The sequence below is a fragment of the Trachinotus anak genome, unplaced genomic scaffold (assembly GCF_046630095.1).
Source record: "Trachinotus anak isolate AG129_WGS33_773 ecotype Australia unplaced genomic scaffold, CSIRO_AGI_Tana_v1 ptg000028l, whole genome shotgun sequence".
Lineage (NCBI taxonomy): Eukaryota > Metazoa > Chordata > Actinopteri > Carangiformes > Carangidae > Trachinotus > Trachinotus anak.
The window spans coordinates 11191040-11214412 of NW_027273879.1; the positions used below are offsets into that span (position 1 = coordinate 11191040).

At 41.3% G+C, this 23373-nt stretch overlaps 3 protein-coding genes across 5 annotated transcripts; 2 read left to right on the plus strand and 1 right to left on the minus strand.

Moving 5' to 3' along the window:
- Positions 1–553: 553 nt before the first annotated feature.
- Positions 554–5950, plus strand: pcyox1 (prenylcysteine oxidase 1). The gene is made up of 7 exons (XM_071466619.1): positions 554–801; positions 1021–1165; positions 2060–2266; positions 2378–2552; positions 2666–2877; positions 2999–3151; positions 3251–5950. Exons 2-7 carry the CDS (start codon positions 1045–1047, stop codon positions 3919–3921), a joined length of 1539 nt encoding a protein of 512 aa, XP_071322720.1. The 5' UTR covers positions 554–801; positions 1021–1044; the 3' UTR covers positions 3922–5950.
- Positions 5951–6595: 645 nt separating this feature from the next.
- Positions 6596–9734, plus strand: LOC139611738 (cyclin-dependent kinase 11A). Of its 2 annotated transcripts, XM_071466621.1 has the most exons (13): positions 6596–6747; positions 6903–6956; positions 7055–7081; positions 7376–7426; positions 7560–7595; positions 7693–7713; positions 7804–7839; positions 7929–7973; positions 8136–8168; positions 8269–8283; positions 8432–8470; positions 8562–8594; positions 9626–9734. In XM_071466621.1, exons 1-13 carry the CDS (start codon positions 6693–6695, stop codon positions 9637–9639), a joined length of 459 nt encoding a protein of 152 aa, XP_071322722.1. In that variant the 5' UTR covers positions 6596–6692; the 3' UTR covers positions 9640–9734. The 2 variants fall into 2 exon arrangements, with proteins under 2 accessions (XP_071322722.1, XP_071322723.1); XM_071466622.1 differs by lacking the exon at positions 7055–7081 and having other exon boundaries at positions 6687–6747; positions 6903–6983.
- A 159-nt stretch (positions 9735–9893) lies between these two features.
- Positions 9894–22384, minus strand: slc20a1b (solute carrier family 20 member 1b). 2 transcript variants are annotated; one of them, XM_071466617.1, is made up of 11 exons: positions 22091–22384; positions 20262–20978; positions 19850–19990; positions 18711–18796; positions 18311–18407; positions 14575–14694; positions 13178–13459; positions 12375–13014; positions 12025–12210; positions 11806–11890; positions 9894–11591 (listed from the first exon to the last, which is right to left on the minus strand). In XM_071466617.1, exons 2-11 carry the CDS (start codon positions 20608–20610, stop codon positions 11436–11438), a joined length of 2142 nt encoding a protein of 713 aa, XP_071322718.1. In that variant the 5' UTR covers positions 20611–20978; positions 22091–22384; the 3' UTR covers positions 9894–11435. The 2 variants fall into 2 exon arrangements, with proteins under 2 accessions (XP_071322718.1, XP_071322719.1); XM_071466618.1 differs by lacking the exon at positions 22091–22384 and adding an exon at positions 21180–22011.
- Between the last annotated feature and the right edge of the window lie 989 nt (positions 22385–23373).

The window sequence follows — 23373 nt, forward strand, 5'->3', positions numbered from 1 at the left end:
TGGTTACACATCATAAAGTCCGCTAGCAGAGCACTCGTGAACGCGCAGCGCCAGATCGAGAACGTTTTTCGCTCGTTCTCATTGCCCAAAGGCATGATGGGAGTGACACTACTGCACTACTACGCCATTTTTAAATCCGGCATCCAGGTCTTATAATAGATCCATGAACTGCATAGATGAATTGGAACTTTCAAAATAAAACAATTTGAAAATCATCCTAACCTAGATTTTGTCTCTATATTTTAATGGACAATTTAAATTTCTTGACAGCAGTAATATCAATTAAATTTTTAACATTTTTAATTATGGTATGATTTTTGTTCATAAAAAGTACAGTGCTGCCCTTGTATTTTATTTACAGCCAACTACTCCAACGCAGAGTTGTGATATACAGCTTTATACAAAGGTTTGGGCACCCCTTGGGAAACTGCATTTTTGTTGATTTTGAAGTGAAAAGAACAGACATTAAAAATGAGCAATGGCCGCCGCAAAAGCGCAAAGCACAAAGTTTCCACCCCCATATGTAATGTACATTTTTATTGTGAAACTCAACTGTAAGCGTGCCCGGAAGTGTGGCTCAATATTTAGCGACGTTCACGGTGCTCCGACATGATTCAACACTGAAAAGAGTGAATTGTTAATTATCAGATGTTATTTCCTCTTCTGTTTTTCTAAGTGGCGCTAGTTTTCTGTTTAAGCACACCGCTGGGATTTCTACCGAGTTTAAAGTTATACTGAAGTGTAACTCTGTGGGGACTACCTCTGGATCAGCGACAGCCCTTCTTGGTGACTTGTAAAATAGTGAGTCCATGCTGTAACCCTCAACACTTTCTTTTTATTAAGTCAGAAACATTAGACTGACATGACACCGCTCGCCTCAGCTGTGCAGTCATTTATGTCACAATTACCTTTGTTATTATTTGCCTGATCCGGAAAGTGGTGATCGTAACCTTTGACCGAGCCTGATAGAAACTTATTAACTTGAACTGATCGTGGTCGATGTTTATTTCTCCTGCACAGATGCTCATTAGTGGAGGGCTCTAGATGTCCGCAATGAGTCTACAAACCCTGTCACTGAGAGCACTGCTGTTGCTGGGGCTTTGGCACACTGGGAGGAGAAGTCTAGCCTCAGCCGCAGAGCTGCACGACCAGCCCAAAAAGATAGGTAAGCTGAAGCCCAGGCTGCACCCAAAAACAACACAGCAGTCAATTACTCCCTCCTCCATTTATTCTTATGCTTACTTCCTCCTAACGTTTGCTTCACTGGAGGAGAGAGGTGCAGTATCCTCCCTTGAGGTAGAGGTTTGATTTAATATTAGATTTCTGTGGGGGGAGACCTTAATGTGACCTCACCCAGTATACAATTACATTGACAAAAGTGGGCAAGTAAAAAAAAAAAAAAAAACACACACATACACAATTGAAGTGCATAAAATGTACCAGAGAGATTGTCGGACATCATTTGCATAAATTGCATCAGAGCTGCAGCAATCAGTAAATAGATTGAGTAGTTGATTGACAGAAAAACAATCTGCAAACTATTGTCATAATCAATTAAGTTTTCTTCCGAAGATTCTGTTTTCAGCCTCTTATATATGAAGATGTCCTGGTTCTCTCTGTTTTTGTATCATATGGAACCAAAGTATCTTTGGCTTTTGTATTGTTGGTCAGACCAAACAAGACATTTAAAGATGTCAAATTGGACTTTGAGAGTCTGGGATGGGCATTTTTCATTATTTTTTGAAATTTAAAGATTAAATGATTAACCAAAAATAATCATCAGATTATTGATAATGAAAATAACCATCAGTTGCAGCCCTAAACTGCCTGAATATAAGATAGATTTGTGGAAATTAGATTGCTGTCTGGTGTTCCGCTCGATAATATGCGAGTTTGAGTTGCAATGATCAGTCAACTGACAGAAAATTGTGATGACGATGATGATGATGTAAGCGGACAGTGTGGAGCGGACATTAATTCATGCAATAACCTCAATCGAACCGTTCCAGCTGAGCCCGTTGCAAAGTTGGTTTACCCTGTTGTCACTGCTCCTTTAAAGCTGTGGTCGGAGCAGGCATTGGTGGCACAGCAGCAGCGTTTTACCTGAGGCAGGAGTTTGGAGCTGGAGTGAAGATTGATGTGTTTGAATCCGGTACTGTTGGTGGGCGACTCGCGACGGTGAAGATCGGGGATTATGAGTATGAGACGGGCGGTTCAGTGATCCATCCTTTGAACCTACACATGAAGCACTTCGTTGAAAAATTAGGTAATGTCAACATGTCCTAAATTAAACAGACTCAGCACAAATACATGAATAGTTGAAACCGTAATTGGCACGTAGTCCAATATATTTCAATATGTTACCTATGCTTTTCAGGTATTCCTGCCAGGAAAGGTGTCTCCTCTAAAATGGCAATCTTTGATGGAAAGGAGCTCACATTTGAAGAGAGTGACTGGTTTATAATTAACTTTTTTCGGATGCTCTGGCAGTACGGGTTCAACTTCCTTCGAATGCAGATGTGGGTGGAGAGTGTTTTGGACAAATTTATGAGGTAAGGAAAAAAATCCCATTTTTTTAGCATGAGATCCAGGAATATCGACACAGAATTGCTGTTCCTTGTTCTGTTGGATGTCCTACTGATCGTGGAAATCATGTCATTCACAGGATCTACCAGTATCAGCAGTATGGTTACTCATTCTCCAGTGTGGAGAGGCTCTTGCATGCCATGGGTGGGGAGAGTTTTCTTACCCTGATGAATCAGACTCTGGAGGAAACCATGATAGGCGAAGGATTTTCACAGGTCTTCCTCAACGATATTGTTGCACCCATCACTCGTGTCAACTACGGTCAAAGTGTCCGCATCCACGGCTTTGTGGGTATGTTTTATAGTGTAGGACTTTGTATTGGTTCATCACATATTTAATAATGTAATACAGGGTTTTTATTGAAGGGTGCGAACTTGTAGAATAGAGTTAACATTTATATCTTGCCTTCTAGGAGCTGTGTCATTAGCCGGAGCAGATTCAGGTCTATGGGCAGTGGATGGAGGTAATAAGAGAGTCTGCTCAGGACTGCTGTACCACAGTAAAAGTGAACTCATCACTGCCACAGTGACTTCCATTGCAGTCAAGGTTCGACCTTCCAAGACAGGTAACATTTTGTTTGCTCTCCTTGTTGGATTTGTCATGTTTGTGTTCACACTTTTTAAAATTTCAAACATTTCATCTTCCCTCCGCCTCTCATTTTCAGGCACCACATCCAGTTTCTATGAGGTCAGTTATGTTGGGGAATCGGGCTCAGCTCACTCTCTGTATGACATTGTGGTAATAGCAACGCCACTTCACCAGGGGAAGTCTGACATCAACTTCTCAGGCTTCTCCCCTCCAATCCCGTCTAACTACCCCGGGCGTTACCACCAGACAGTGTCAACTCTGGTCCATGGCTTGCTGAACATGTCCTACCTTGGGACCACACAGCCGGCCTCAGAGTTCACTGTGTCTGAAGTCCTCACCACTGACTCAAAGGGATCTGTCATCAACAGCCTCTCCTCTCTCGACCCTGTGCACATCCCTGCGGGTTACAAACGACCCCCCGCCAGCCACACCAAAGTCTGGAAGGTTTTCTCTCCACAGCCGCTGTCTCAAGAGCAGCTGCAGAACATGTTCCTCTCCTGGGATTCGGTTTCCGAGAGCCGGTGGCTGGCTTATCCTGCGTACCGCCCGCCGCAACGCAAGACCCCTCCTTTCATCCTGCACAACCGGCTGTACTATCTCAATGCTGTAGAGTGGGCAGCTAGTGCGATGGAGATGAGCGCAATCTCTGCCAGGAATGTGGCCCTGCTGGCGCACCATCGCTGGCACGAACAGGATGGCAAGATCGACCAGGAGGACCTTCACACCCGACTAAGAGGGGAACTGTGAAAAGTGAGAACTACTTGAGATAAGAACCAAAAGCTATATAATACCATCAATCAAGCACAGTATAAACCCATACAGATGCTCATAGGCATGCCTGCTGCACTGTCAGGTCCGGTCAGGGCAAATCCCAACTCTCCTTCAGGTATCTCGGGTGTTCTGGCCTCTTTAAATTTATAATCTGGTTTGTTACAACTCAGGTCTTATTTTTGCAGTTTTTGCCATAATTTCTGTCAGTCAGACGACGTACTCACCTAATAACTGCTGAGATCTGGGACCATTAGACATTAGAGCAGCAACATTAGGTTAAAATGCAAGTATTTTGATAATTCACTAATAATTGAAGTCAGTTTTGATGCCACATATTCAATGGTTTCAGCTTCTCAAAGTCATTATCGTTACATTATAGTATGTTGAATATCTTTAAGTTTTAAATCTGCAGGTTAATCAATGATGAAAATAAGCATTAGTTGCAGGCAAGTTTGACAGGGCGGCAAACATGAGCAGGCAAACAACCAGCAAAGTTTTAAACAAGCCAACAGCTGAACCTGATTTTCCAGATAAAACCATGAGTGAGTTCAAATGAAATGAGGTAGTCATCCTCATCCCACAGGAAAACAGTAGAAACTTCATATATGGTTGGTTTAACTTGAACCAGTCAGTCTGGTACACTGAAGGTTTAGGTGAACGTGGGGGCTTGTTTAAGACTTGTCTGGTTGTTTGACTCACGTTGCCTCATGACCTGAAGTCTTTTAAGCAAATTGTCTCCTTTCTATGATCCCAGCCGTTCACCTGGAGAGTACAGTGCTATCATTACAGTGCTGGCCAAAGCTGAGAAAAAAGACCAAAGTTGTAATGAACAGGAAATGATCCTTTAATCCCTCTGACTGTAGCCACAGTTCATCGCTCTCAGTCACCAGCAACAGCAGCACAAATCACAACAAATGGTGGGACTACATCGTATTGTGCTGAATTTTATAATCACTGTGAACCACGCTGCACTGCAGGGTAGACCTACTATGTTCCTTTATTTGTCTTGAGCAAATTTTTTTTCTATGTGCATTCTCCGTGTTATAAACATGGTACAGCTAACATTTAAGAAATCAGTCTGTTGGTGCCACACAGACCAACCATTGTTGCCCTTTAGCCAAATTCTTGCATAGTGTTCACTATAATGATGATGTTCCTTTATTGATGGATTCATGTGTCTATCAGTGATTTTCTCAGTCCCTCTACCTCCTCAGCACACTGCTGTATGTGTTGATAGTGAGTACAGGCAGCTGTCAGCAAGAGAGCTGTGCCACCAAGACGTTTTCCTTGTAAATAGGAAGATATGGATGTTATAGAAAAGTATTAACAAGTTCATGTATTTTCTTACTAGTTGAATAGACTGTTAATATAATGTAACGTAATTGGAGAGAGTCTAATCACACTGATCATTTAAAACTACTGTGGTGCCTTAAAGCTATTAAAGTAATTGGCTCATGTGTTTAGTCAAAAATAAGTCTCCCAATCATTTTAGAAATCATTTGTCCATGGAGATTTCCTGTGTCATTTTAAAGAAGTGAAAATTGCCATCAGGACCAAACTGCAGTGAGGCTGACACATTTCTGTACTTCCTTGTAACAAGTGGAGGCGTATTCTGCACCTGGGATTTATCTGATGTCATGTTGCTTAAAGACACTGTACTTGCCTGGACCACTTTGATGTTCTTTAGCTAGTGTGGGACGGCCGCTAGAGTTTGCTGATTGTCTCTTGAGCACTTTCAGAGGTGTATTTTTCTAGATGTTTGAATGAAGTTTTGAGTATGAATATTAATGGTGCACTTTAATTGATAGAAATGCTTCAGTTTTATGCTGAAGTCCATTTGCAAATACAAAAAAAACAAAAAAACAATGTGCAGTATTCAGACTGGATTCTTCTGGACGAGACTTTTAATTACAAATTAATTTGATTACAAACGATACTGAAAACTCCCAGAATGTACTGTTTGTTTTGAGAGTGTTTACAATCACAATAAAGTGATGAGACCTGATCTGCTTTGTATTCTTATTTCATATTTAGCTCCAGAGCTTAATTAACCTAATGAAATTATGTTTGAATCATATCTCAACACATTTTGCACTCACATCGATCCCACTTTTGCAAACTTGCTTTGTAGATGAAGTGCGTGTTATATAATTAGTCGTATTTTAGTAGAATTTTATCTAACTTGATTTTCTTTCTGTCCCATCTCACAACTAAAATTCAATTTAATTTACTATCATCTATAATTCAGATTTTCCTGAATATATGTCCTGTGACAGATTCAGGGCCGAGATATCAGGATCTGTTTGATCTGCATGATTGCATGATAAATTGAGGAATTGTCTTACTGAGCCACATCGTGACCCATCATTCATAAGCCATGGGTGTGTGGTGAAATCACCATTTCCATTCCTAAAAGGAAATGAACATTGTTTTCAGCTCCGTGGCAAGGACTCCCATTTTTTTTTTTTTTTTTATCAAACAGTCACAGTAGTATCCCAAATAAAGGTCCATGTGACTGAGGAGCCAACAATGGGTGGCATTGACAGCCTGAATAAGGATACGTCTGTGTGGTGATGTGCCACCCAGCTGTCCTCTCAGGTAGGGAGGGACAATGGTACCAGAGCCGCCTGTCCATGCAAAGCATGTGATGTGACTGAAGATATAAGAGGCGGTGAAATGACAACAACACAAACCGAAGTCTGGATTGACACCCAAAATCTTCCACAACCAACAGAACAGCCGTCAAGATGAGATTTATAGTGCCAGTGTTTGTTTTCCTCGCTGTGGCAGCATTTCACACCGGTAAGAAGAAAAAATGGTTTTATTCATGATTTCCGAGAGATTCAGATAATCTCACAGAATCCGCTGAAGATCAATTCAGTTGCAGTGAAACTACTTTCGAGTTTCAGTAATGTGTGTATCTGAAGGCTGATTGCTGTACTTATGATGGCTTTTAGCTCTCTCAGCATCTCTGGAATCCGCAGAGAAAGAGGAAAAGGTTTCTCAATATGGTGAGAATCAACAATTGCAATAATTATGTAAAGCTGATGATAATTTAATGCCTCAAAACGGATGTAATTCAATTCAAATCTTGTGTTTTTTCACGCAGATGGGCTAACTGAGCTGCAGAAAATAGGTACCGTGCATTAGTCTAATTGATATTCCAAATGGTTTTGAATAAATGTGTCTGCCTGTGTTAACTCTGACAGCAAGAGTGGCAGCCTTTTGTTTTATAATGCCACAGGGAGACTGACTGAATCAAGACAGATTAAGCCAATTACAAGACATTTTTTTGTGTGAATTTATTTGACTTCTTATTCATTTGTTAAGTCATTCATATGTCAACCCATTCCACTGTTACAAAGACTGACAATGCTTTTGTTTGGATGTTGCTTTGTATAATTTAATTTTACATTTCTTGGCTTTTCAGATCAGATGGAGTTCGAGGCCGCTCAAAAGAATGAGGCCGCTCAGATGAACGGTGAGTTTGTAACACGGAGACTGAAGCAAAGCACAACGAAACCAAAATGTCTTTATGAGCTAATTTACCTTTAATCCACTGTAAAATATTTTTCTGTTTCATCAGTAATCATTTTTCACCTTTTCCTGCTCAGTTACAGAGGAACAGAATGAGGAGACCCACTACCTTGGTGAGAGGGACTATATGACCTTTGACTTCATTCAGAACTAATAAAGGCTGATCTGGGTTCAGTTGCTAATGCAGTCTTTCAAATCTTTCACTTACAGAGGCCGTTAAGGATGAATCTGGTAAGTTATACTTAATCAAATAATCAATAACTGAACATGTATTGATTGTGTATTAATAGTCAGATTCACCTGTTACCTTGTTTCCAACAGAGGAGGAGCACATCAAAGCCAAGGATGACAACACAGGTGTGTAAAAACAGCTGGATGGCTTTAACAGACATCATGTGATCTTTCTCAACCTGACAGTCAACATTGCGTAACTGTGAAATCCTCAGATCCAGCAGAGGGAGGTGGCAACTCTGACGCTGCAGCTCATGAGGGTAAGAGAGGTTTAACTCTTCCAATATCAGCCTGTAGATGGCAACAAAGGACAGTTTAGAGCAGGCCTGCAGAGCACTGGATGAACGGGCTGGGCCTCAAAGTACACTGACATGTGAAATATCACAGTTTTGTGACTGGCCTCCCTCCCTCTTTAACCACAGAATCAGAGTCTGAGTCCTCCGAGGAAGCAGATGGTGAGACTGTCACATAAATCTATTTTCAGCACATTCAAGCTTAAATTTCAGCTTCTGTCTTTCTATCTGTGATCATGTCTGCCTTTATTATTTTTGACAGGGAGACAGAGGCGGGGTAAGTGTTGTGAATCTACTCTAGCAGTTATTAGTGAAAAAATAAATAAATAAATAAAAATTAGAGCAATTAAAGACAGAAAGTGTACAACAGTTTGGCCAAATGTAAAAGTTGCTTCACGTCAAGCTACATTTTACTATCCTTCCAGAGCACCATGAAGTAGTCACTGAGACTGTGAGCAGTTTGGGTAAGATCGAGTAAAACTCCCTACACTTATGGATCCCACACTGTCACTACCTGCTGTAATAATTCCCCATTTTCTCATTTCTCCTCTGCAGATGAAGTCACTCAGGATTCAACCAAGGAACAAGGTGAAAACCTGTACATGTGACACACACATATCAACATCCAAAGAAAAAAACCCCACAAAAAAACAAACAAACAAAAAATCCCCACACATATAAGGCCAGATGTATCCTTATCTGTTTACTGGCTAACATTGTTTAAGGCCAACTCAGAAGTACCTGCTGAGGCAAGATGTGGTGAACTGTTTTGAGCAACCCAATGAAAGTTAAATTGTAGGTTATGCAATCCACAGCATAGTGAAACACAGAGCCAGTCAGAGCCGGTCTCAGCTAGATTTTAGTAGTGTCAAAACCTTTATAGTCTGGCTTCTAAATCAAGTAGATAGTAAAATGCCTCAAGACCAATTACGAAGTTACAACCAGACAGCTTGTAAAAACAGTTTTTTAATGTTTGATTTACACAGTCAAAAAAAAAAGTTGCTCTGGAGATCAAGTCATCATAAAATCAGTTTACTGCTTGACCTCGAAAATCAGATGCCGGGATTGTTTATTTGAACACAGTCCTCCTTGTATGTGAGTAAATCTAGGACAAGAATCCAGGGCACTCTGAGACGTCTGTCCCCAGGTGCTTATTGTGCTTGATTTATACTGTATCATCGGCTTCAGGCTATTTTAAGACCAAGGATGCAGCGTCCCTGTCCTAAAAGATGCTGATTGTTTTAAAATTGATTGAATTCTTTTGATCCAAGGTTGTGGATGCACTGATAAAGGTGATCTGCATCATTCCCTGTGTTGAAAAAAAAAAACCACACTGGTGTTAGGAGATTTATTCAACCTGTACAAGTAAATCCTAATCCTTTGGGGTAGAGCAGGCATCGCTTCGTGCTTTACAGCAGTAAAAAAAAAAAAAAATCACACTTTGGTGCAGTCATCACTCTTCAGTACAAAGGCTGGGGGAGTGAGTCATATTTGAAAAACTTTGGAAAGATGTGATTCATATACTCGCTTTGAAAGCCCTGGAAAACTACTGGATTGTGATGCGTTTGCAATGTAAAGCTAGCGTAAAGGAATCCTCTCTGTCTGTCCCTGCGTCACAGATGTACTGGAGTGAGAAAGCGCAGAAACATGCGGATCCCAGTGGTCACTCATCACCCAGTGGCTGAGCTGCGCTGAATTTACTGTCAATAAAGGGAACTATCCCACCTATCTGTATAACCTGTGTGTCTTCTTTTACGTCCACACCATGACAAAATACTTACTGTACAAGACTGCTCTTGACTGTTTTACAAAGACATTATTTTACCATTGGAAAAAAATATAATATTCAAGCATTTCACATCTGGATAAATAAAAGTTCGACACCAGTATTTTCCCATTTTTATTTTTCATTTGTTTTAGTTTTTTTAATCCATATGTGGATCATAGTATGTTGATGTGCATTAAAAAAAAAGAAAAGACCAAAACAACTCTTCTTTGGTAGCTAAGGGAAAATAAAACAATTAAGGCAACTACAGCATCTATAGGTCTGAAATGCATTTAGTACTGCAGCCAAATGACCACACACTGGTGGCATGCAACATATGTCTGCCCTCATTCAAACAGAAAGACCAGATCAACTCAATGCCAAACCACCCAGTTAGATAACATCTAGTTTTTAGGTTCCTGTTCCTCCTCACTTAAAACCTTTAATGCAGCTTTTCAGGCTGAGACGGAGGAAAGCTAGAGCGACCCAGTTATCTGGGGCTGGTGCAAATTCCACAGAAAAACCAAACTGGGAAGTAGCCGACACAAAGTGAGCTAGAAAAACAGGGCTGAAGCAGACCTAAAGCATTTAACCATCAATGATGCAATCAAGTTTTAACAGGAGACTTAAGGTCTTGTCTGAGAGTTGGTTTTTGCTTTAGTTGACATTCTGCTGTTACATTTCTCAAATTCAAGTACCAAGATATTTCAGGCAGATATTTCTGCACTGATCAAGAATGTAGAGCCTCAGGAGATTCTAATTAAAGAACTGGATAGGACATTATCCATTAACTTTAACTATTAGGTCGTTGTCATTTCCTACCAGAAGTGTACTGACTTGTTATGCTAATGATACAGTATTTCTCATATCATTTTGCAGGTGGTCATCCAGTGTTTACAATTAGTGCTTCTGCCACAGTAAATTATTCAGATGATTGTGTGTCATAAAGATAAACTGCAGGGCTGTGAACGTGACTGATTAATCATCTTCAGTATGGTAGAAAATGTGTTCACCAGCCTCTCCGAAATTTACAGTTAGCTGACAGTCTATTTTGTTCTGTAACAGAGGAACAAAATGTGAATTCACTAATAACAAATACCTGGAATTGGGAGGAAAACATACACACCAATAACCTAATTTTTCATCTAAAAATACTGCTTTTTCATCTACATTACTTTCAGCATGTGTTATGACTGGAATTACATCTGCAAAAGGCTAATACTGCATTTTAATTGTTCATTTCTTTCTAATGTGTAAGACAAAATTAAAAACAGCATGGTTGTATATACATAATTTCAAAGTAAAAAAATGTAAGAATGAATATTAGAACAAAAAAAATCAGTTGATTTTAGATTAAGTCTTAACAGAATGAAATATGAAAAAGCAAGTCAGAACAAAGAAATGCAAGCTTCCCACTGAAGTGATGTGGCCCAAATGGAACGAACAGCAAATTCTAGGTTGAAAATAATGCAGCCAAGAACCACAGGCCCATATCACCTCCTCCTCTCAACATTTCTATTTTTTTTTCCTTTTTCTTCCAAAGTTGTCGGCTTGAGGTATATATATATAGCGATATATTTTGGCCTTCCAACTTCACTCCTTTTCTCCTGGTGCGCACTGGAGCGATTTCTTTCTCCTCCCCTGCTTGGGGTGCAGCTGAATGCTCACAGGATGCCATAGATGAAGATGGCCATAATGGCAGCACTGATCAGACCAGAGATGGGCACGGTCACAAACCAAGCCATGAAGATGTTTCTGAACAGACGCCAGTCTACTGCCTTCCTTGAACGTAGCCATCCCACTGCAACCACAGAGCCCACCTGGAAACACAACAGTTGTCAGATAAATTCCATCATCTTCCATAAGTTTATGACTTCAAATGATTTGTCTGCATACTTAAAATGTAATAAGGAGAAAGTTGCTCCATATTTGGTCCGTCTAGCAGACTGTTTACTGTAGCCTCCCCTCACACTAAATAGTCTCATCCACCGTGTCTCAGTCTGCCTCCCAGACCACAGTGTTTGACCAGCTTACCTTGCAGTGGGTGGTGGAAACAGGCAAGCCAATGTTGGAGGCTACCACGACAGTCAAGGCTGAGGCCAGTTCAATGCTGAAACCACTGCAGGGGAAAAAATAAAACAACACTCAGGCCTATGAGCATGCCTGCTAAATTCAAAGACCAGTAATGTCTGCGGAGGATGTGGTTTTATGACTAAGGAGCAACAGGATCAGCACTGTCTGTGGCATTTGTACCTTGAGGGGGTGATGGGAGTAAGGTCCTTGCCCATGGTTTGGATCACTCGGCGACCCCACACCCAGAGTCCAGCACAGATGCCCACGCCACCATACAGCAGGAGCCAAATGGGTGTAGGTTCACTTGAAGTTACGCTGCTGGTTTTGTAAACCAGCCACAGAGCTACCAACGGTCCAATGGCATTACTGCAGCGGAAAGAATTAGGTCATTTCAACAGTAACCAAAGATTCAGACTCCGAGTTATACTTTGATACATGAAAATGTCAATAACAACGTGCCAGAGATACAAAAGTGTCAGCTATCAGCCCGATGACTGATAATAACAAAGCCTTCAAAAAGATCTGCATACCTAACGTCGTTTCCTCCATGGGCGAAGGATCCAAAGCAGGCAGTGAGAATTTGGAGGAACTGGAAGAGAGTTGAGACCTCTGGCTTGTCTGACTCAAGCCCATCTTCATCAAGAGAGCTTTGGCTGCTACCTGCATCTTCCTTCCCCATTTCTAGTGTCACCTCTCCTTCTCCCAGCCCCTCAGGAGTCGTGTGCTCTGCCACAGCATTGCAGTAGCTGGTGTAACTGTCCATACGCACACGCTTCCTTTCCTGACCGCCTGACCCCGGGCCCTTGTCGCCATCCTCGCTGGCACGGAAGTCACCATCTTTATGCTTGAAGTCTCCATGCATGCCGATGATGGCCATGGTGTAGGAGGTGTAGCTGTTGTTTCGCCTGATAGGTCGGTCACCCCCCTCACCCATGCAGTCACCAACCTTGGCCAGGTGGAGCTTGTGCAGTAGGTCCTTGTAGAGGCCGGAGTCCTTGTGGACAGTGTGGTACTGGCTGTAACCGTTACTTGGCATCTGTGCTGGCCTGTTGTTAAACTGAACCTGATTATTGAACTGGACCTGACTGGGAGTATTTGTGGAACCATTGCTATGCACAGCTTGCTGGTTGTGGAACTGGACCTGACTGTTTGATTGAACCTGTTTAGGGGCTGGAGAAAGAAAAAAATGAAATTAAATTAAAGCTTGCCAAGTACCAAGTAAGTATCAATTTCATGTTTCATTTCATTGCAGGGGTTACATTACATATCATTAATCTTCATAAATATAATTACATATAAAAGTATTAGTGATGTTGTTTCATGGCTTACTGACCCCCATTTGCACTGCTGTACTCGGTGTCATCAGAATCTCCAATATCAAATGCCACCTTGCGCTCCTTATTATTTTCACCATCATCAGAGTCTCCAATGTCAAATGCCACCCTGCGCTCCTCAGTAGGACTCTGGGGCTGAGCAGAGAGGTCTTGATTGACAGCTGGGGTGGTAGGCGTAGAAGTGTCCTTGGCAGTCTGTTTCAGGATTGGACAGTGGGCTTCTCTCAGCTCCCTCTTCTCCATCAGGGGGCTCTCCGAGGGGCTGGAAGACTTGATATCTCCTAGTAGGGGAGGAGTTGGAGTGAGATATTGCTTGGGTCATGTCCAAACACATACACATACGCATTACAGCAGAGAAATACTAGCACAGCACATGTGTTTCCTTTCAACATAAGCTGTGGGGAGAATTACATAACCACAGGGTCAGAAAAACCTTTGTCCTAAAAATGCAACGTACCCGGAGTTCAAAAGCGAGCGCCTGTGTTCACAGGATCAGATAAATGGATTATGACCTTACAACGAACATATTTACAGTACCACTAGGAGCTTAACTTATGAAAGACGATAAGAGTCAACACACCCTGTGGCTCACATGGCATTTGTTTGTGGTTTTAAAGTGAATCAGATACTCAGTGCCAATATTTTCTGTGATAATCATAGGAGTAGTCTGACTCGGTCACATTGCATCATCCAAAGTGGTCAGGACCGGACCTCAGGCAGTTGCCACCCTCAGCCTTCTACCCATAAATGCACAGCAAATGCCATTTGAACACCGTAAGTCAATCTAGGCTTATTTTAGTCAAGGAGGTAAAGACCAATTAGTGGATCACTACGACCCAATTAGGCTGCTTGTCTACAGGATAAGGCTGATCTAGACAGATCATGCTTGGGCAGATAAACCCTCCGTTTCTCTGTTACTTTAAGACACAACATATGACAGGTAAAGTCAATATCATTCAAAGAATATGTTAAATATACCTAGGCAGTTAGAGCTGTCTCTCTGACAACATGAAAAGGTATCAAGATAGCTACAAGCAGAGAAAACCGAAATACCTTTTTAAAAAATTCCTGTTCAACACCAGAACCACACTATTGGTGTGTAAATGCAGAGGACTTTTTACTTTAATCCAGGATTATAGGACAAAAACTGGTGACAATATTTTTCATTACAGTGACTCCATTATGACAAAATATCCCTAAATTCCATTTGCTGGATTAATATGAGCCCTCAGTGTGAATAGGTTTAGGTTACATGTGCAGTGCTAAATCCCTCACTTGTCCAGTGGCTTAAGAGAGGAGACCCATCATGTCAGTGGTCAGCAGAAACTGGTGACCACTGGGATTTTAAAACTGAGTTATCAGGTTGCCAAAAATTAGAAACTTCAGGATGACTTACGTTCAATCTTCTTCTTGAGGCGAGGGCAGACAATAAACCAGACCACAATGGCAGTCAGCACAGAGCAGCCCAGTGAGATGAGCAGGATGCCCCACCAAGGGACCTTGTCAAATCCCAGCACTGAAGGACCGCCAGGTGCCACGGACAGAAACAAACACAGACACACAAAGGCAAAGAGAGGCAGTTTTAAAAAACAAGGCAGCAGGTGCTACCTTTCTTAATGGACAATACATAAAAGTTGCATTGCATTAAGACTGACTTACCAAAAATTAAAACTGAGCAGTTTTATAAAAACTAAAACTGTAAGATACTATTTACAAGTCAAAATGACATCCTATCAGGGCAATGAAATCTCAGGAGAAACCTGTACTCATTTAAAACATCAATGGCCCCAGTGAATAAAAAAACAAGTCCAAGGCAATAACTCCAATGACATTGGGCTACATGTGCCATCTTTTGGCAATACATGACTGACTGACAGCATTGCCTCATTGTGCCATGTCCAAGTTAAATATGGAAAGCATGTGTACCCCTAAATGTGAACAGTTATGTAACACCTAATAGGTGAAAGAGCAAAAATGTGACCATGACCCTAGGTGCCCTTTTCACAACTGCACTTGGACAATTAGTTCCTTAAAAGGGAGAACGGGAAAGGGAAAGGGGGAGTCATTCAGTTGAGTTGTTTGCTGTAGCAGTAAAGTCACCTCTTGCCAAGACTGCAGCAGAGTTGGTGCAGCAGAGTTAGATGTAATGCAGAACATGCGGGCAAAAAGCAACTATTTAAATTTCCCCAGGGAAGCAGACATCTTTTTCATACAGAGAGGATACAATTCAGTGGTGTGGTTAGGAGAAAACAAAAAAACAGGAGCTGCTGAAAATTCCAGCAACATCTGCGGTGAGGTGACCTTGGCCATGCATAATTAAAAAAACAAAAACACTTCCACTGCCCCAGGACTGTTTGGGAAGTTTAAGATAAACAAAAGGAAATGAGGGCCAAGGCTAAGCGATAAGTGTCTCAACCGCTGCGTTCATTTGAGGGCAGAGTCCACAGTGCACTCTCCCAACTGAGTCACGCTGCAGCATGAGACTGCAGAGCACCTAACTGATGTTTATTTAGTTACGCAATGGAAGCTCACTCCCTTCAGGACAGGGGAGGCACAGGCAGAAAAAAAGATGTAAGGTGTCTCTGTAACAGCTTAGCCTCCTGTCTTCATTGACTCACATGTAGAGAGACATCCACAGACAGGTGTAGTTCACTTGGACACTACTTGTAAGTACAGCTCACTTCAGGGGACTCAGTAATACAACAGGACACATAATGACAAAGGGGCCTAACGGCATTCACATGGAAACTCTTTGTCACTGTGACCTGTTTGTAGGGAACTTCTTACAAAATATAAAAGAAAGGATTTAAAAGCTAGCCCAGGTCTAGCGGTCTGATAAACACTCCCAAACAAAGGGGTGGGTTTATACCACAGCCATGCAGTGGGATGAATGGAACTGCACAGGAAATGGAATTTAACCATGGCTGCATTCCAAACCTCTCCCTAAAACCTCTATATCCCATGGCCTACATTACACAATAACATGTTTTTGCCCAGTACTGTATGTGCAACTCGCCACCAACCTCAATTACAATGACAGTTAAATTGGCATTTTATGACTCACTTGGCAAGGAACCCGCTGGTTTTTTGTCCTCACTTTTGTCTAGAACTCAGTGTAGCACTTACCAAGAGTATTGGGGCTAAGTGACAGCTGCACCAAGTATCAGCACTGAAGGGATCTGTAAGCCCAACAGTCACTCCTAACACTAAGTATATATCCATTATACCACAGTTGACAATAGCAGCCTCTGAATACACCTAAAATGTTGTTCCAGGACATTGGTTCAGTTGTTAATACTGTGATGTGAGTATCATTTACGTAGCTGAATGTTTGGCGTCCCCAGCAACCAACGCCACCGAGTGTTTGTTTTTTTTAGAGGGTAACCCGGGCGGAAAAATTGTATCCACCTAAACACACTGAGGTTTAATCAATGGTGTGGGTCAAAATGTACGGTCGCTATGACACTCAGCCCTGTGAAACAAACACTGGTATGCAAACCAAAAAAAAGTGTTTGGATGTGCACATGAAGCAGGGTCTGTGACACTTCTCTGAAGGCAGCAGATATATATAAACATATTCTAGTATCTCTGAGATGACAGTGATTTTATACCGATTTAAGAAGCCATAAGTCTTCATATTCGTTGATGAATTTTTCAAGAGGGTAGGAATTAGATTTTTTTTTTTTCTAGGTAGATTTTCATTTTATGACTGGGCTTGCAGTGGAGTGGCAGCAGCTGAGTGATTTATAAGGTGTGAAGAACCCAAGTCACACTAAGCCTCATCTGTAAAGGATCGACAGCTGACCCTCAAATTCTTTGGCCCAAATTTTTGCACATGCTGACTTAGAGGTCTCTGGCACTGGTCTATATATTGAGTATTGGAATGTGCTGTGGGATGCCTGGTGTCCAGTCGCACCACTATGATAGGGTGTAGATCAGAGGAATGCTGAGTCCTATCACAGGAAACCAAACATACTGTACTTGGCCGCAGATACTGCTACTGCATTAAAGAGCATGTATCAGCAATGGGCAGCAGCAATGAGCTGATATTGTTCTGGGTGCCAGAGTAATATGCTCTCCAGAACTAAACCACAAAATAAACATGGGATGTCTGACTTGGAAAACAAGATACTATTTTACAATTTTTAATGATATGATAGATAAGAACTGGCTGTGTTGCTTTGTGTTGTTAAGTCAATGTGAAACTGATCATGCAGGAATTGATGAGGATTGTCCCAATGTTAAATTGGTTGTGTGTGGGGACAATTTCTCTACATCTACAGTATATAGAATATATGGATGTTATGTTCTTGTGAATATTAAAAAAAAAGATCAACCAAAATCAACACTGGTCTTGACAGAAGATGTAGTGGGTTTGTTGGTGTCTAAAATGCAATCTCGCACCTTTTTTCTCTGAGGTACCCTAGTACAGGTCCTCATGTACAGTGTGTTGACGTGTGAGGGACTTCACACAACTGTACAGAATGTGCCTGACTAAGCAGGGTTATGGGCTATGCTGGAACTGCAAGTGATCTCCTCTCTGTGAGTGCGCTGATGTGCATGCACACATCAGCGCACCATATCTGGTCAAACTCTGGCCTGTAGCAGCCATTTAATGGCCCAGGCCAGCTAACATCTTGAACTGTTAGGCCCTGTAGAGAGAAAAAAAAACAAAGGAGCGAAGGTTGCTCATTTAATAAAGAGTTTATGGAGGAGTATTCAGTAGTCACAAGCATTCAGAGCATTACTGTACTAATTCTGAGTAGCAGTACAGCTACAGGCAGCAGACAACTATGACCATTTCAAACACCCTCTTTACTTCCCTTTTCCTCCTCCATGTCTGAAGGACACAGACAGTGATGTCAAGAGTTAGGTGAAATCTAATTTCCATCTCCCTGTTGTGCTCCGCTCTAAAACTTTATTTCAGCTATGACCCACATACTGTAGAACCACAAGCAAGAGAGCCCCAAAAAAACATGTTAAAATAAACACAGCTTCTGTGAAAACGGTAAACACGGCCTGGTTCAGTCTGGAATATGTGTGGGCATCCGGCTGTCTGAGGGAGCAATTTATTTTAAGCTGTGGCTGCGGGCAGGCATGCAGAGCAAAATGACTGAAACAATGATACTCACTCGGAGCTCCAGTGAACATGATGGAGAACAGGTTGATTCCCATGGTCACAGCATAGAAGACAGGCAGGGCCTTCAGTCCATTAGGCACAGGGTCTTTCTACAGGGACAAAACAGAGCACTAAGTCAAATAAAAATTCCACTCAGTGAACAAAACTGCACCATTTTGTTGCCAGGTCTCAGTTGATGGACATAACAAGGCTATAGTGGTAATGTGAACCTTGCTGTATGATGTGGATAAGGAACTGCATCAGAACAGTAGCTTTAATATTGTCATGTAACAAACATATCCTCAATTTCATTTTGCACATGGACTACTACAGTGTTAAAACTGACCTTAACAGTTCTCGTTTTACTCACGCAAATACACATATTATCTGCAAGTTGATAACAGCCAGCTTACCTTGCGTAAGATGAACATGCGCACAAAGTAGAAAACAATGCCTGACATTATTCCAGACAAAAGGGGACTCAGGAACCAGGAAGCAACTGCAAATTCAAGAAATAAAAGCATTGCAATTTAGTGGAATTGTAATATCCAACAACTCTGTCATGTAAATGAAATGAAAACCTCCTGGCTGTGGCTTTTAATTCTTGAAATTATATACACCACTCAACAAAGACAATCCCTGTTTTACTACTACTATTTTCACTCAGGCTAAAGAGACAAGTGTTAAACTTCTCATAGAACTCCTGAAACAGTTTCCTCTACTCTTCCTTTGAAAATCATTTTTGAGTAAATGCAATACTGTTTTTTCTCCTTCTGCAATATCCGTTGTGGCAATCCTTTCAGGTGTGGTTTAAACAGGAAATCTCAACCCAGTTTGTACCTCAGGCTAGGCGTCAACTTTAAATCCAAAGAAGTGACAATCATATCCCTTGTAAAGTGGACAGTCATTGGCTACATAGCGAAAGAATTTGGTGACACAGCCACTTGTACCGTGGACGATTTTCTGCGATTTCAATGTCAAATTTCAAATCTTTTCCATGACTGAAAAATATTAACACTTGATCCTTTTTAGGAAAATACAGCAAAAAGGGATCACAAAATGATAAAGAGTCTGGTTTACATCTGCTTTAGGCCTTCTGTAGAGGAACACTGATGTGAAAAACACCATCTAATGCAACAAATGCATAAACAAGAGACAAGTTGCAAAATTAAATCCAATTTTGTATGCTACTACTCACAAAGCTTTGAGTAAAATTGCCACATGTTCTCTGACAAATGTCTTTCCTTTCCCATCTGGACATTCCAATATTCCAAAGACTTAAGGAACTAGTGTGATAACAGCCGATTTATATTTCATTTAAATTCCATATTTCTATGTGTTGTGGATTTAGCTCTGAACCTGCACTGTCATTCATAACTTCACTAACTCGTTGACCTAGATATGCAAAGGTCAACACAGACAAATTGCTGGCTAATGTATTATGATAACATTGCATTACTGGTGACATACTGCCATTAATTTAACACAGCCTGGGATGTAATTCAAATAATGAGGACATATCTAGGTCAGCTGATTAAAGTGTCAGACTTACCAATACGGAGGAGTTCAAACCACCTGACTCCCTGCTGGCCTTTGGCAACCAGCGAGAAGCCGATAGTAGCACCAACAATGCAGTGTGTTCCAGAAATGGGGAGCTTAAGGAAGGAGGCAGCCAGCTGCCACACAGCAGAACCTAATGAGAATAAATAAATGATCACATTAGACTAAACAGGTTGACCTGATTTCAGATTTTCCACACACCTTTACAGACTTAGGAAAAAAAAAAAAAGCAAACTAATCATTCATTTATTCAGTCATTTAGACAACTGGTTACAGCCCTATTCCTAGGTGTTTGTTTGACATCTTAATTTTTCTAGTTACAAGAACTAAACAGTGCCAAGCCCTATGTGTCACCAAGCTCTGTTGTTATTACATTACATGAAAAATAAGAAGCAGATACTCACCAAACATAGCGCTGACAGATCCAGCCATTAACACATGCTCAGAGCCATTGTACATGCCCACGTCGATGATACCCTTACGGATGGTTTCGCTCACTTTGGCCCCAAGGAGCACAGAGCCCAGAGTCTCAAACACTGTGGCCAGAATGCAGGCCTGTCGCAAGGTGACCACTCCAGAGCCCACAGCTGTGCCAAATGAGTTGGCAACATCATTGGCACCCACGGAAAAGGCTAAGATGAAGGCGATGATGAAGCCAACAATCAGCAGCCACATGTAATCTATCAGACCAGTTTGGGTCGCCAGCCCTGCTGTGGTGGCCACTATTATTGCAGTTGCAGTTGTTGAAACCATGATTGTAGACTATTAAGGAATTGCTTCACAATCTTAAAGGGAATGAATGCCTGTCAAAATGTGTATTTATATAATGCTATTTCTAGACAGCAGCTACCAAAATAAAGAGGTACAAGGTATAATAAATAATTAGCTTCTCTTCAGGCCCACCTGTCTGAACAGGATTTCTGAGATTAACAGTGCAAATTCAAAAAAGGTTTTCCTGGGACTGCCCAGAAAACAATTAAGGTAAACAGAGGTATGATAAGGGCTTATTGCTATCCTGTAATTATACTAGATCTGTTGCTTTTCTTTGGGTCCTGAGCTATCAAGCAGAGTGAATGGACAGCCATTGTGCAACTGTAACTGCAGATGAGCAGGGGTACATCCTGAAAAAGACAAAAGACAGAAAGACAGCTTGCTTTAATAATAGAAGTGCATATGTCATTACACCTGCGCGTTGTGTCTCTCCTAAGAACAGAACAGATACTGACAACACAAAAGGAAAGGCAGTGAAGACAAGGGGGTTAGCTTCTTTTAAAGCATAACTACATGAGAAGTGTGGAAAAACCACTAGCAAACCCAAATACTGAGAGGAAGCTCTCTTGCGGCTTCCTTGTCTGAAACCCCGGTGGGAAGCCATTTTTATGGGTCGCAGTTAGAAGCCGGCGTTTGTGTGACACCAACGTCCTCTAATTTAACCAAGACGCTTCGTTTTATTATCGTCGCTTCCTCAAGTATCGACAAACAAAGAGCTTTACGTGATAGTGTCTCATTTATAAGAAACACTTCTTTTTTTTTTTTTTTTTTTACGTGCGCACGTGTCGTCATCCATTCACAGAGCACGAGCGCCGCCTGTTACACGCACCCGCGCGCCTCTATAACAGAAACAACGCGACCGGGTTTGAGTCCACGAAACGTCCCGTTACGACGTAATCGATCAAAGCTACAACACCGCATTATCTCATTATCTGCGGGTTTTTTTTTTTTTTTTGTTTTTTTTTTTAAATTGTGTTTGACGTGGTTTTCTACGCAACCGGAAGTGACATGTTTCGGGAGCACAAGACCGGGTGGGCGCCCTCCGTCATGTGTGGGGCCGATTTCAGGGTCCTGCCAAATAAATGTCTGCTCGACCGACGGTCACCGCCGCTGCGTAAGGTTAAACATTAAAAGCTCGGGCTTCATTGTGCCATTAACCCTGTTCCTCAGACCTAAAGCCAACGGAAGAACACAACCAGCCTCCATTATCCGTCCCCGGTCGAACAAGATGTTGAACCTTCACTACAGGACTGTGTCAGTCTTAGATGTAACCTAGCAAACATCTTGTCCTAACTGTTGAAGACGCAGCACAATGGTTTCTTACTCCGGCTAACGTTAGCATTAACTTCACGTTAACATCTGATGTCAGTGTCTAATTGGTGTTAAGCGAATAAACCACAATCAGCGCATTACTCCGATTAAAAAAAAAAAAAAAAAAAAAGGGTAAATAATAAAAACTTACCACACGTTGCAGTCGTCGGTCCCGGGAACACGGAGCTCGTTAGCCACGAAGCTAATTATCGCGCCCGTACCGTTAGCGCGCGCGGGATAATAATAATAAAAACAATAATAACAATAAACTTATGAAAATATATCACCCCTGAACAAAAAAAAAAAGCTGCCTTAAGTTGAAAATGAAAACGCCACCGCCGACTGTCAGATTCGCTGCGAAATAAATCCGTCTGTCCGAGCTCGGTTTGAATGACAATTCGTCACCGCATGTGTTGAGCTTGCTTGTGCCGGTCTGGGGAACAGGGAGGGTTTTTTTTTTTTTTATTTTTTTTATTGGATACACCCTTCAGGAAGCTCCGCCCAGCTGTGAGCAAGACTGCCTGTCTGTCTCTCTCTCTCTCTCTGTGTCCTTTCCTTCTTCTTTTTTTACTTATGCTGTGTTCAGTGCGTGGTTGTCCTCTTTTACATCATTACTTTTTCTCTATATTCATTCACTTAAACAACTGCCAATTTATATTAGTGGTATTACGACACTTACATACATTACTGTATATATCTACCTCTCTCTCTATATATATACATGCATATGTGTACAGTGGAATGTAACATGTACTTACGGACTGTACATAAGTATAGTTTTGTGTTACTTATGCTTAACTTGAGTATTTTATCCTGCTTCATACTTATCCTCGGTCATGGAAGAAGTGCTCAGATCCTTTACTTGAATAAAAGTACCAATTGCACAAAATAAAAAATACTCAAATACGAGTAAAGCCTTTCATTCAAGACGGTACTAAAGTACGAGTAAGTGTTAGCAACAAAATGTTGTGTCATAAGTGTCAAAAGTACTCTTTAAGCAGAATACAATATTATATTATATTATATTATATTATATTATATTATATTATATTATATTATATTATATTATATTATATTATATTATATTATATTATATTATATTATGTTTGCACTTCCATTGAAGCCATCTTGTCATACCAGACAATTAAACAATAAGACAGTACAGGATCTATCTGTTTATCAAGGCGCGTGATTTTAACATTACCTGGACGCATTAACACGAACCGCGCAGTTTCCCCTAGTAACCGCTGTTTACAAGGAAACAATGCGGAGGATAACACCCGGTGGTGGTGGTGATGGTGACTGCCTTACAGAAGACTTGACATTTACTCAAGTGCCGGAAATTACAATAACATTCAGTCTCCAACAAAACTCGTTTTCTTCGATGATTGTTGTGTTGTCGTGTTCATCAAGAGAGACTGGCGATAGCAAAAG

Coding starts and splice junctions, on each gene's coding strand:
- slc20a1b (XM_071466617.1), bottom strand. CDS start 20,610: ATGGTTTCAACAACTGCAACTGCAATAATAGTGGCCACCACAGCAGGG. Junction 14,695..18,310: donor CATGTTCACTGGAGCTCCGA/GTGAGTATCATT, acceptor GCGGTCCTTCAG/TGCTGGGATTTGACAAGGTC. Junction 12,211..12,374: donor CATGGAGGAAACGACGTTAG/GTATGCAGATCT, acceptor TTTCCGCTGCAG/TAATGCCATTGGACCGTTGG.
- LOC139611738 (XM_071466621.1), top strand. CDS start 6,693: ATGAGATTTATAGTGCCAGTGTTTGTTTTCCTCGCTGTGGCAGCATTT. Junction 7,840..7,928: donor AGCCAAGGATGACAACACAG/GTGTGTAAAAAC, acceptor TGAAATCCTCAG/ATCCAGCAGAGGGAGGTGGC. Junction 8,471..8,561: donor TGAGACTGTGAGCAGTTTGG/GTAAGATCGAGT, acceptor TCTCCTCTGCAG/ATGAAGTCACTCAGGATTCA.
- pcyox1 (XM_071466619.1), top strand. CDS start 1,045: ATGTCCGCAATGAGTCTACAAACCCTGTCACTGAGAGCACTGCTGTTG. Junction 2,267..2,377: donor GCACTTCGTTGAAAAATTAG/GTAATGTCAACA, acceptor TATGCTTTTCAG/GTATTCCTGCCAGGAAAGGT. Junction 3,152..3,250: donor GGTTCGACCTTCCAAGACAG/GTAACATTTTGT, acceptor TCTCATTTTCAG/GCACCACATCCAGTTTCTAT.